The sequence below is a fragment of the Engraulis encrasicolus genome, chromosome 8, assembly GCF_034702125.1.
Source record: "Engraulis encrasicolus isolate BLACKSEA-1 chromosome 8, IST_EnEncr_1.0, whole genome shotgun sequence".
Lineage (NCBI taxonomy): Eukaryota > Metazoa > Chordata > Actinopteri > Clupeiformes > Engraulidae > Engraulis > Engraulis encrasicolus.
The window spans coordinates 36,305,087-36,318,823 of NC_085864.1; the positions used below are offsets into that span (position 1 = coordinate 36,305,087).

General features: G+C 44.9%; 1 protein-coding gene across 2 annotated transcripts in view; it reads right to left on the reverse strand.

Annotated features, from left to right (window-relative positions):
- The window catches only part of unc119a (unc-119 homolog a (C. elegans)), a 34,145-nt gene extending 21,120 nt beyond the window's left edge, over nucleotides 1-13,025 (reverse strand). For both annotated transcript variants that reach the window (XM_063205598.1, XM_063205597.1), the window contains exon 1: nucleotides 12,586-13,025. In XM_063205598.1, coding sequence (XP_063061668.1) covers nucleotides 12,586-12,877 — 292 coding nt within the window. In that variant the 5' untranslated portion in view covers nucleotides 12,878-13,025. The remainder of the gene's footprint in view (nucleotides 1-12,585) is intronic.
- Nucleotides 13,026-13,737: the final 712 nt, after the last annotated feature.

The window sequence follows — 13,737 nt, forward strand, 5'->3', positions numbered from 1 at the left end:
AGAGAGAGAGAGAGAGCGAGAGTGAGAGCGAGAGAGAGAGAGAGAGAGGGAGAGAAATAAATGAAATGAAAGAAAGAAAGAAAGAAAGAATGAACGAACGAAGGGAAAAAAAGAAAGAACGAAAGAGAGAGAGAGAGAGGGAGAGAGAGAGAGAGAGAGAGAGAGAGAGAGAGAGAGAGAGAGAGAGAGAGAGAGAGAGAGAGAGAGAAAGAAAAGAGTCTTCCCAAATGTCTGCCTGTGAGTGGAGTGCGTTATTCACTGGTGAGCACACATACAAATGTTTCTTTTGTGCCATATCTCACCCTGACACCTTCCACTTGCTCTTTCTGAGTGTGCTAGATTGCTGCATAGACATATGGAGTGGGTTGGGGGGGAGCTGGAGAGATGGGGGTAAGGGTGGGGGTGGGGGAGCAGATTAGAGTGCTGGGGTTGACAGGTCCGAGTGCAGTCCTTGATCAGGCTCATATTCAGAACCCGAGTGAGCGAGCGGAGTGCTGATGACAGACTTCACTTCCTCTTAGCCTACACCGTCACCTAGCAACCAGCCTTCTGATACCAAGCCAGATTGTCACGTTAGCTTCTTTTTTCCCCCCACCTGCCCTATTGAGGTAAACAAACAAACCCACCAACAAAATACCCTGCTGCAATGATGAAAAGAAAAACTCTTCTCTATTTTTTTTGCAATCTGGAGTGCTGACAGAAACATACAATTCTAAACCCAGATAATAAATCCAAGTGAGAGTGAGAAATAATAATCCCCGTTTAATTAAATTTGTGTGAACCGAAATTGACCACAGCCAGCCGTCCAAGGACATTTCCACCCCTTCACTTCACAGACACACAGACATGTGTTTGAGAGGACACGCGGGAGAATTGAAGTAGCCATTCATGCACCCCCAAGTCTCCATCTGGTGGGTAAATGAACTGAGGGGCGGCCCTGATGGAGAAGAATAGAGAAGAGAAGAGAAGCCATTTATAGACTCTAATCCAGGTGATTAGTTAGGAGTTAGAGCAACCGACTTGTCTTTAGACACTATGGCTACATACATACCGTAGCTGGGTTCACTGACAGGAAACACACACGGCTATCGTATACATATGCATCCTACACAGACAATCAGACAGACAGACAGACAGACAGACAGACAGACAGACAGACAGACAGACAGAGAGATGTGCTCTATCTCTCTCTCTCTCTCTCTCTCTCACACACACACACACACACACACACACACGCACACGCACACGCACACGCACACGCACACACTCACAGACACACACACACATGCGTGCATGCGTGTATTTGCTCTCTCTCTCTCTCTCTCTCTCTCTCTCTCTCTCTCTCTCTCTGTGTGCATGCATGTGTGTATGCGTGCGCGCGCGTGTGTGTGTGTGTGTGTGTGTGTGTGTGTGTGTGTGTGTGTGTGTGTGTGTGTGTGTGTGTGTGTGTGTGTGTGTGTGTGTGTGTGTGTGTGTGTGTGTGGTTGGGGAGGGAGACGTGCATCTGGTGGTGGATGAGTGGGTGAGTGACTGGGATCTTAAGAAAAGCACAAACGGCAAATGAAAAAAGCAATACCAATAGCCATCGATTAATTCATGGCATTCTTGTGCATGAGACGCAGCTGTTTGGCAAGGAAGAGGGGAGAGAGGAGAAAAGAGGAGAGGAGAGGAGAAAAGGAAAGACGAGAGGAGAAAAGAAGAGAGGAGAAAAGAGGAGAGGAGAAGAGAGGAGAGGAGAGGAGAGGAGAAAGGAAGAGAGGAGAGGAGAAGAGAAGAGATGAGATGAGAGGACATGAATGGAGACGAGACGAGACGAGACGAGACGAGACAAGAGGAAAGGAGAGGAGAAAAGAGGAGATGAGACGAGACAAGAGGAAAGGAGAGGAGAAAGCAGGAGAGGAGAGGAGAAAAGAGGAGAGGAGACGAAAGGAGAAAAGAGGAGAGGAGGAGAGGAGAGGAGAAAAGAAGAGAGGAGAAAAGAGGACAGGAGAGGACAGGAGAAGAGAGGAGAGGAGGGGATAGGAGAAGAGAGGTGAGGATAGGAGATGAAAGGAGAAAGGAGGAGAGGAGAGGAGAAAAGAAGAGAGGAGAAGAGAGGAGAGGAGAAAAGAGGAGAGGAGAGGAGAAAAGAGGAGAGGAGAGGAGGGGAGAGGAGAGGAGAAGAGAGGAGAGGAGAGAAGAGGAGTATCTCCTGCCAGTGCAGAGGGAGTAACTCTTTCAGGTCTCCTCGGCTTCTCTATTCACAAGCTCTCGACTCGACCGCCGAAAGAAGCACTCTGATGATGACTCATACAGTACAGTGGTTGGAGGCTGTGTGTGTGTGTGTGTGTGTGTGTGTGTGTGTGTGTGTGTGTGTGTGTGCGTGTTTGTGTGTGTGTGCGTGTGTGTGTGTGTGTGTGTGTGTGTGTGTGTCTGTGTGTTTCTGTGTGTGTGTGTGTGTGTGTGTGTGTGTGTGTGTGTGTGTGTGTGTGTGTGTGTGTGTGTGTGTGTGTGTGTGTGTGTGTGTGTGTGTGCGTGTGTGCACGTGTGTGTGTGTGCGCGCGTGCACGTGTTTGTGTGTCTGTGTGAATACGCCTATGCGTAGGTCTGTCAGCTGTGCAGACCCAAACCCCCATTTCTGCCTTGACCGATAGCACTGTGGTCTGTGGTCCTCGGCTGCTGCGAAGACCAAGATCACACTCACATGTCCACACCATGAGGGCGTGACCGCAAAAACGAACTCTGCATGGCAATGTCGTCACGTCTACTGTAAGCAAACTTGCCTTTTTCAGAAACGTGGCTGCATACAAAGAAAATACACGTGTGGCTTGTGGCCTACAAGCTCTGGGCAAAAATAAGAGATCACTGCAAAATTATATATTTTTCTGGTGTAGCCCCATAAAGGCACGCTGTACCTCCAGTGGCACGCTGTAATAGTCATTGAAAAGTTTACTACCAGTCAAGTCAAGTCAAGTCAAGTAGGTTTTATTGTCAATTTCTTTACATGCACTGGTCATACAAAGAATTTGAAATTACATTTCTTGCTTTCCCATACAGACATAGACTAATCTAGGTAAGGACATAGACAGTATAGACATAGACAGTACTTATACATGGACTTAAGACAGTATGGACATAGACAGTGCTCATACAGACATTTAAAGTGCAAGACTGGACAACAGAAGACTTGTAGAGGACATACATTAAGAGGTATTTGTTGTGCTTTTGTGCTTTTCCTTTATAGCGTTCTGACATGGTAATAGTAGCATTTTGAAGAAAATAAATATTAAAAAAGGTCTGTCAAGTACACCAGCAGCAGTGTGTGTGTGTGTGTGTGTGTGTGTGTGTGTGTGTGTGTGTGTGTGTGTGTGTGTGTATGTGTGTGTATGTGTTTAGTGCAGGTAGAAGGTGCGGTGTGCGTCTTGTGTGTGTGTTCGTGTGTCTGTGTGTGTGTGTGTGTGTGTGTGTGTGTGTGTGTGTGTGTGTGTGTGTGTGTGTGTGTGTCAGTGTGTGTATGTTTGGGTTTAGTGCAGAAAGTGCAGTGTGCTTGTGTGTGTGTGTGTGTGTGTGTGTGTGTGTGTGTGTGTGTGTGTGTGTGTGTGTGTGTGTGTGTGTGTGTGTGTGTGTGTGTGTGTGTGTGTGTGTGTGTGCATGTTTTGAGTTAGTGCAGGTTGAAAGTTCAGTCACAAGTATAGTAGTGCAGGTGGAATGTTCAGTCGCAGATATGGTGGTGGGGGATGGGGGGGGGGGGTTGTCAGTGGCCTTGCTGGCTAGAGGCTGACAGTCGAGGGAGAGTGGGTTGAGTGTTCAGCATCTTGATCGCTTGCTGCACTACTATGACATAACGCAGGGCCTTTAGTAATGCACTACGACTTGGTCATTGCCATTCTGGTAACAGCTAATTTATAAAGTCGTGTCTGAATGGGTTGATTACAGAAGGTTTAAGTAAAATTGTTTAAGTAAAATTAACAATTTTGTTTCATAAACTACTGTTATTATTACCTCCCTATTTAAAATGAAAATGGCATTAAGAGCATTTATTTGCAGGAAATGAGAACAACGGATCATTTTTAAGCGGCTATGAGGTTTTTATCTTGTAGCTTTTAGACTTGTACTGTTGCTGAGCTGTTGATAACCTCTCGCATGCAGGTCACTGCCCAGCCAAGCTATTTGGGTGATGAAACCCCACCTAGAAGTCACTTCCTTTTTTAGTGCAGTGAAACTATGCGCGGCATTGTTTTAGTCTGTTTTCTCACGGTCACAGTGAAAACAAACAGGGCCGAACGGTATTTGCCACCGTGTACTGTACAAATCCTTTTTTAGTTGAAGGATTAGTTTTCATATGATATAGGTAGCCCTATACGTAATCCCAGAAGGTTACTAACCCTTTCATGCGGGTGGGTTCATTGCCCATTCCACTCACTGAAAATCTTAACATCATTATAGCAACATTAATATGGCATTGCAGAGAATCTGATAAGTAACGGATTAAGACCATTACCATTACCATTTTGGTGACAGTCAGGGTAAAGCAAAGACTCTGCATAAAAAAGCGTTACATGCGGAAAGACATGGCCCCTCTCTTGTAAATTTGTTGTTGGTAGAATGTCAATGACCAAGTCGTAATGTATTGCTAAAGACTCATTGAAAAGTCGTAATATAGAGTGTAATACTATGGTAGTTATGTTTTTTTTAATGAATAGTAATGCAGAACATTGTACATTACAAGGCTACAGGAGATTGTTAAAGAGACAATTGTCATTTTCTTCAACAATGCGTAGTATTTTTTGCTTGCTAGCTGACTGAGCACATGGAGACATGGCCTGTTAACGTGTTAATGTGACACATCTTAAATTTAATCTGTAAGTGAAAACAGCCATTGTATTCTGAAAGGAATAAATGTCACAGGCACAGGTTTTGTGGTGAGCTATTACAATTGCTGAGGAGCTTGTGGATTTATTACTGGAGTGAGGGAAGATACTAGGTCCATTCAGCCATTCATATGTGTGCACAGTCCAGTACCAGAGAGAGGATGAGAGGAAATAAGTCTGATGTACACACAGTGCATGCACACACGTGCGCACGCACGCACGCACGCACGCACGCACACACACACACACACACACACACACACACACACACACACACACACACACACACACACACACACACACACACACACACACACACACACACACACACACACACACACACACACACAGTGTAGTCTACTTTTTTGTGGTGGGTATACTGTGTATTTGAGCATTTTTTGAGGTGGGTATACTGTATATATTTGTGCTATTCTAAATAATGGATCAATCAATTTTAGGTGGGTATACTGAAATGTTGAAGTGGGTATAGGGTATACAGCATATACCTGCATTCTACGTAGACTTCAATCACACACACACACACACACACACACACACACACACACACACACACACACACACACACACACACACACACACACACACACACACACACACACACACACACACACGCACACACACACACAAATTCTCTCTATCCCTCTCTCTCTCACACACACACACACACACACACACACACACACACACACACACACACACACACACACACACACACACACACACACACACACATATACACACACACAAACGGCGTACCACCGTCTAGACAGAACGAGAAAGAGTGTTATCTCAGTGACAGCCAGCCTGTGGAAAAACAAATCCCCCACTCCACTGTCTCCTCTGCCTCTGTGCTGCACCATTGCAGGTCACTCAAGTGGGTTTCAGAGTCACACTGTGTAATTCTGACATAAAACGCCTCGTGCAAGAAATCGATACAAGAGCAAATTTGCCTCTCTCTGTTTTTGGGTCTGCTACACACCACGGTCTCTTTTGCTAGTGTCCATTGATATCAAAAGGAGACATAGAGGTAGTCTTGTCATCTTTGCTGCCTCTCTAAGGTAGTTTCAGAGGAATATTTTTCAGACAGGTCACAAAAGCTTTTCCACAATTCACAAATTACTTGTCTGAAGCTGAAATGAAGAAAAAAAGTTTGAAATTGGGGGACATAAAATATGCACGAGCCTTGTCCAATCCAATTCAAGTTAAGTGTTTCAGAGTGATTTCCCTAATTGGATTTTTAAACCCTTGTGCTAACTAAGTCATGTAGCCACACACACTCAATTAAAAGAACAAAAGCTCTTAGCCCCGGATGGTATTGTGCTTGTTCAGCTTCCTGAATGATGGTTTGATTTGTGGAGCGTGGGATGTCACCCACGTTGAAAAGAACAACCAATAAAACAAAACCTCATGATCAAGATTCATGCATCTCCCCATGGTGAAGCAGATTTGCATAGCTAGGAACAATTACTACCGGTATGCAATCTTCACTTAACAGAAAAGACAATGGCGATGAATTTAGCACCTTAACGCAGAGTCTCTGTTATAACCTTAAAGTCACCAAAATGGCAACGACCAAGTCATTTATTATATAATAATCATAATAATAATAATAATAATAATAATAATATAATTAATTTGTTATCTGAGATTCCTTGCATTACTGGCAATGGTGCAATGAGCTGAGTGTTTTAAGTAAGGGTTAACGTTCAGCGAGAAGGTCGCTACCGAGGAATAGCAGCACGACAGAGAGAATCTTTAGACCCCGACGCGGAGCGGAGGGGTCTTGTTCTCTCTGAAGTGCTGCTATTCCACAAAGCGACCGACTCGCCGAAAGTTAACCCGCTTATTATATGGATATACTTAAATCATTCACACATGGCAGGGACATTTCTTTAGGCCTATTTAATGTTAAGTCTATTATCAAAAGATTGTTGCTGCGCAAAAACAAAACAGTGCCGTTGTGGAACACCGCTAGGCAACAGCTAGGTAGCCAGGACAACAGGTGTTGTCTATCACAGCAGCTGATTAGAGTCTTGTTGAAAAGTCGCTTTAGCAGTGAAAAGTCTTGTTGCCATTGACAGCGGTCTGTTATAGACCAACCCGTCCGTTATCGAAAAATAACAGACGTGCGAACGTTGGGGAGCCCCGTTGAAATGAATGGAGCATTCGACCGATGACGTCACACCATATAATAAGCAGAGTTAATAGGCCCGCCGGTCGACTGGCCCATCTGCAGTAGCCTCTCACTGCAGATGGGGTCGCCGGCGGGCCAATTCACTCTTTGCTGAAAATACTCCACTACATCATAACAACATTGTTGTTGACAGTACCGAGAGCCTTAAGTAACAGATTAAGACATAGCCACCACAATATTGGTGATGGTAAGGTTATAACATGCACTAAGAGGTCAAGAGGCTACGAGAGCACTGTTACAACATGAGGTTGTGCCGATAGAGCTGTGATTCACAAAGTGTGTTCCGGGGACCACTAGTGGTCCGCGACAGAGCTCAGGTGGTCCGCGAGGGGATTTCTACTTTTCCAAGACAAGCTAGCAGTGAGCTATATTTGTAATATTTTTACAAACCTAAACATAGCTGAAGTCTTACAAATGTGAATAAGAAGTAAGTGATCTGCATCGAAATCGGTGGTCCCTGAATATTTTTGGGGGACAAAGTGGTCCTCGATCTGAAAAAGTTTGAGAAACTGATAGAGGATATCATTGTTCATCAGTGATGGACAGCTGGCATCGCCAATGGACGCAAACACTGTGATGCCTAGGCATTAGTGGTGTCAGCAATGATCGATTCGGCGATACGAATCGATGCGGGGCATGGATGATCCAGAATCGATCCGGCAAGTTCCAGAATCGATCCGGTAATCTTTTTAAGTTTCAATTACTTCCATGGATATTTCGGGAGCAAATGAATGTTAAATTAAATAAAAGCACTTCAAAACATTGCAAGACTGATACAGACTGATACAGAAAACAGCCAATAAAGTGTTGCTCAGTATCTGACTACTTGTATTCCCTCATCATGACTGGTTAAACATTTGATTTGATTTCAGTAGAAATATAATGCATTGCAATACATTGTAGAATTGGATCGGATCGGATCGGATCGCATAGAATCGGATCGAATCGAAACCTCCCAAATCGTGATCAAATATGATTGTGAGGGCATTGCCAATCCACACCACTAGTAGGCATACTCTATTTGTGTGTTTTGGTACCTGTATGTGAGATATGAAGCAAATGAAAGATGATCACCTGGAGGAAGGACGTGTGACTTGACATGGAATGTGACACACTTTGCCACAAACCCAAAAAGAGCACGGAACAGCACAGATTTAAACATTGATCGCACCAGTCTTTCAATTCGTGTAATCTGATCGCACCAGTCTGCCACTCTTGTAAATGCCACAGGTGACGTTTACTGATGTCATCTTCAAATTGTGTCCCTCTTCACAATAAAAACAACACTCAAAAACAGATTTTAACATGCCCTCCACCGACACACCACCACGCACACCACACCTCACATGATGCTCAGTGATATCTGTACTATCTGTTATGTAAAGATAAAGCACACTATTTCCTGCAGTGCCTTTCACCACCTGTTCCCAACACACTTCCTTTTAAAGCAAAATGTGCCTTTATCAAGAGCTCACGTGCTGCATGATCTGGCAATACAGCAGAGCGTGTTGGGTCTAATGTTGCCTTCTATCGCCAAGTTGAACAGGATGCGTGCAGAGAGGCCTGGCACTGGTCCCAGTGTGTGGTCAGGACACGCGGTGTGCACTGGGATGAGGAGATGATGGTGGGGATGATGATGATGATGAGGAGGAGGAGGAGGAGGACGATGATGATGATGAGGAGGAGGAGGAGGAGGAGGAGGAGGAGGAGAAGGAGGAGAAGGAGAAGGAGGAGCATGATGATGATGATGAGGAGGAGGAGGAGGAGGAGGACGATGATGATGAGGAGGAGGAGGAGGAGGAGGAGAAGGAGGAGAAGGAGAAGGAGGAGCATGATGATGATGATGATGATGAGGAGGAGGAGGAGGAGGAGGAGGAGGATGGAGATCAGGGCCACTGGCAGCGTTTGCTAGGCCCAGGGCAAAGTATTCAGAGATGGCCCTCCCAAACAATATGCAATGAGGACCCAATTCTGGGCCCCCTCTCTCTATAGGCCCGGGACAACAGACCCCTTTGTTCCATCCTGTCTGATTCACTGATGATGATCAGTGATCACCCAGCTTCTGTGAAATAGTCTGGCCTTTTGCTGGGCCCTGGACAAAGCATTCTGAGAGGGCCCTCCCAAACAATATGTAATGAGGACCCAATTCTGGGCCCCCTCTTTCCCTGGGCCCATGACAACAGACCCCTTTGCTCCACCCTGTCTGCCTCTCTAATTATGATGATGATGATGATGATGATGATGATGATGATGATGATGATGATGATGATGACCACCCTGCTTCTGTGAAGTATAAATGTCTGGCCTTTTGCTGGGCCCCCTCTTTCCCTGGGCCCGAGACACAGACCCCTTTGCTTCACCCTGTCTGCCTCTCTAATGATGATGATGATGATGATGATGATGCTGAGGATGATCACCCTGCTTGTGTGAAGTATGAATGTCTGGCCTTACAGAGGTCTGGTATCATTTTCGGTGTTTAATGTGGCAGAGAATTTCATAGGGGTGAATAATTAGGGCATTTCAGGACCATCCGACTGTGTGGACATTGGTTTCGGGAGAGACAACGTCGTTTCAGTGATGATGATGATGACACTTGTTCAAGATCTTATTGCACTACCGTGAAAGACCATTTAAACCACATAATGGTGATATCACGTTTTCATGACTATGGCTACAAAATGGCATAAGGACAAACCATGCACTTTGCATTACAATATCATATTTTAACTGGGATGTTACAAGACTTTTCAGTAGTTTTGTTTGGAGTGTTTTAGTGTTTGGAGTGGATTATTTTGTATTTTCCTAGTGTCTATGTTAAATCCTCCACCTCAAAAACATGGAATGCTTCTTTTTGCAATTTGTTTATTTTCGTCGGATGTTGAAAATCTAAGGTTTTTTTTGAGCACGTCATTACACCTGAGGTTCAATGAGATGAGCCAAGGTAACATGAGACGCTGGCTTCTATCTGACAAATATCAGCGATAAGTTAGTCCTTCAAAATGGAAATCTCTCAACTACAGTTCACTCTGTTGCTGGAGTTATATAATCAACAACAACAATCATTCCAGAGGACATGTTACCAGATCTCTTTCACCATACACCCTTGATGCAATGCATTTTCAATCACATTTCCAAACAAACAGAGAGATTGATTGGAAATGTACAGTAATGCAGTGAACAACAGCATATCAAGACTTGCACCAATCACACACTTGCATCAATCAACTGACCCTTTAAGCTTAATAGCGCACCTGGCTGTTCTATTCCTGATGTTTGGATACATGCCTATGTCTAATTATCATTGCATGACATGATCACATTCAGATCTGAACGTGCAATATACCTGTAGGCTACTGTGAAAGCCTATGAATACTACATACATGTAATAGCAACAGCACTTGATTATAACCTGAAATCCCATACTTGACTGTTTTAGCCATGCTTCTTTGATCTGGGATCTGTGCACAGATAGGGACGAGGTGGTGCAAAAGCACCTGTCCCATTTTCCCTATACTGGACAAAAATGCCCTTTTTGAACATTCTTTTTGGAACTTTTTTTCACACAATGTACTGTGTCTACATGTTCACATGATAATCTACTACTAATGCCTCAAGTATCAAATGCATGCTATAATAATGCCCCAATATATTATATAGCTTCTACATCCAGGCAGCTGGTAGTTGCACATGCCCCCAACACCCCCTCCCCTCCCCCCCCTTAAGCACCTGCCTCCCGTGCACACCACTGTAAAGCACATGTAGCTTTCAACTCATATTTTAAACGTCAAAAGATGACACATGTTGCTCAAGAAAAACTCGAGATGGCTTTGTGGTTTTACAGCCATTTCCTTGTTAGATTATTTCAGTTCTGACATCAGGAAAGGCAGTGACTTTATCACCTCTACAACACTTCGCCACCACACCACACCACACCCCTCTCCCCTCCCCACCTCTACAACAGAGACATGCGCTGAGACTCAGGGCCCACTGAGCTTTGGAGTTCAACATCTATTACACATGGAGGTTATGGGAACAACCAGGTGACATACTGTAGCCACCCTGAGATGCTCTAGAGTGAGGGAGGGGAGGAGGTATCATATATGGCAGCGGTTCCCAAACTTTTCCCCCTGCGCACCCCCTTGTACATTTCATTGTGATTCGCGCACCCCCTAAGCACTTTTTTTGGTGTGCTGATGGCTACGAAAATATGGATTCACTGCGCATTCACTGCACATTATGCACAGTTGTTTGTGGAATCCTCTTTTTTCCTCCAGTTGAATCCTCTTTTCCAATTTAGCTCGCGCACCCCTTTATAGCAGGCCGCGCACCCCCAGGGGTGCACGCACCACAGTTTGGGAAACCCTGATATATGGTATATCTCCAACATGACAAAGTACAGTACGGGAAGTTGAACATGATAAAAATGTCTGCATTAGAATATTTAGAGGCAGGGTGACGCCAAAGCATAGGCCTGTGTATACAAACGTGGAGCAGAGATATTTTCTTTCGTTTATTCCCTGACTTGACTCCATTGTGTTCAACAACTACTACTGTAGTATACGTATGTCCAAAGTATAAGAGACAGAGGTGACAATTGCAGATATGGAGAGGTGATATAATTGCTAGGTAGGTGATGCCATGCGGAATCATCCTATAAAATAGTTTACATGAAACTGGGGAGACCAACTGTTGCTTACGTTAATGCCATCATAGGCTCCAGCAATTACATGCAGTCTGTACTGTACGTATCCTGGCCACACATCTCCTTTTCACTTCCCAAATCTGTTTTATTCATGGCAAAAGGCCATTAGACAGTGAAAAAAATGGCACATGATTTCAGCAGGAAGACTACTCAACCCCCCCCCCCCCCCCCCCCCCCCCCCCCCCCCCCCCCCCCCCCCCCAACGCCTGGATGGCATGAAATCTACTTACACTGGAATGATTGCTAATGGTAGTTACTAGAACTAACTAAGTTGTTACAAGTGCAGAAGTTTAACTTCAATTATGGATTTTGAGTTTAAAACTGTGGCCTTATCGAGCAACAGCTTAATAAGAGGCAGGCCTTATGAAGACACCTTAGCTTTGAAGAGTTTTGGCATCTGCCAAAGGTACCTGTCAGCCAACCATGTGTCTAAGCAACCTCACACCCAAGGCTGCTCAGGTAACTGGCAGCCACACTGTCTCAAAACTTCATACATTGCCATAGGTCCCAGTGCACTTTCTGAGATGAGGCAATGCACGTGAGAGGTGTTATGTATGGGGGATAATGTATGATTTACGCACAATGGTTAAAAGGTGAGACAACTGTGTTTTGGCACACTGAGCCCTGTTGAATGTCAACAGTCTGTGTGTTAACTTTCTCATGGGTGACTCAGTACTTGGGCATTCTCTAAAATGTGTTTGCCAAATAACCACCTGTGTCTCAGATAGGTAGTCTACAGTTTTACGCGCACTGCTTTGCATGCAAACGAATTGCTCCGCAGCGCCACTCAGTGAACCGCGCATAAAAGAGTCACTTACTCGATGTGATGTTCTGTAATCCCAATACATCCTCCGGTGTTATGACACTGTTTTTAACCAGTTCCTCCTCTGTTGTAACCGGGACCCCCGCGTCTGCCGCGTTGCTCCCCGTCTTCACTTTCATTGCCACTGGCGACTTGGTGTCCGATTGCGACGGACCTTTGGTGATGGTGACTTTGCTTTCGATACCTCCACTTGCGCTGCAACTACTACGGCCGTTTAACGAAACACTGGCGCTGGATGCGTCCTGGCTATTACATGCAGCCTCTCTGCTGGTACAAGAATAGCTCATTCTCTGCGCCTCCTCCCCCTCGCAGGCTGGTAAGGATACCAAGCAGTCTACCCCCTCCCACGAAGGATCAGCGGTTGCTTCACACAGTATTTAATTTAAATCCTCGGTCCTTTAAACCGTCGGCTACTAGCCTACCGCTGGGCATCTGTTCCGTTGGATGACAAGCGGACTGTTGTGTTGTTGTGGGGTGAATAAGGGAAGGAAACGGCAGGCGTTGGCGCGCGGCTGTGTAAGGATGCACTTGAATTGATATTTCAGTTATAGGCTACATCACGCGCACGTTTCTCGTGTAGGCTACTAAGTGCGCAGAGGATGAACTCATAGGCTATTTGTTATAGGGACAAATGCGCAACACTATTTTGGCAAAAAACAACATCCAACCAAACAAACAAACGAAAGCATAACTTGGCAATCTTAACCATTCAATGATAAGAAGAATACTCCACACATTTTCACGAAGAGAAGGGAAAAGTTTGGAGGGACATACACAAACTGAAATTGGAAACTTGTTGATTGAACACACGTGCCACAGAGATTTATGCAGCTTTATTTCTGAGGTCTGATATCTTTTTTAATAATTATTTTCATTTTGGAAAATTGCTTTCCAGACGCCAGCATCCCTGAGAAAGACACAATGTAGCCTACCACGACTGAAGATCAGCCCGTCTTACTCATAGATGAGTGAAAAAGTCTGTCCTCAACACACTCTCACCACCATCCGACGGACCCCCTACAGCAGGTGGTGTATGTGTACACCCCGAGATCCCCCAGTCGCAAACATTTTGAGATAATCTCGGAGCGCCTCACACTAATTCCACACGAACCTGCTGTATAACCCTTCCATCCGATGGAACAAACTT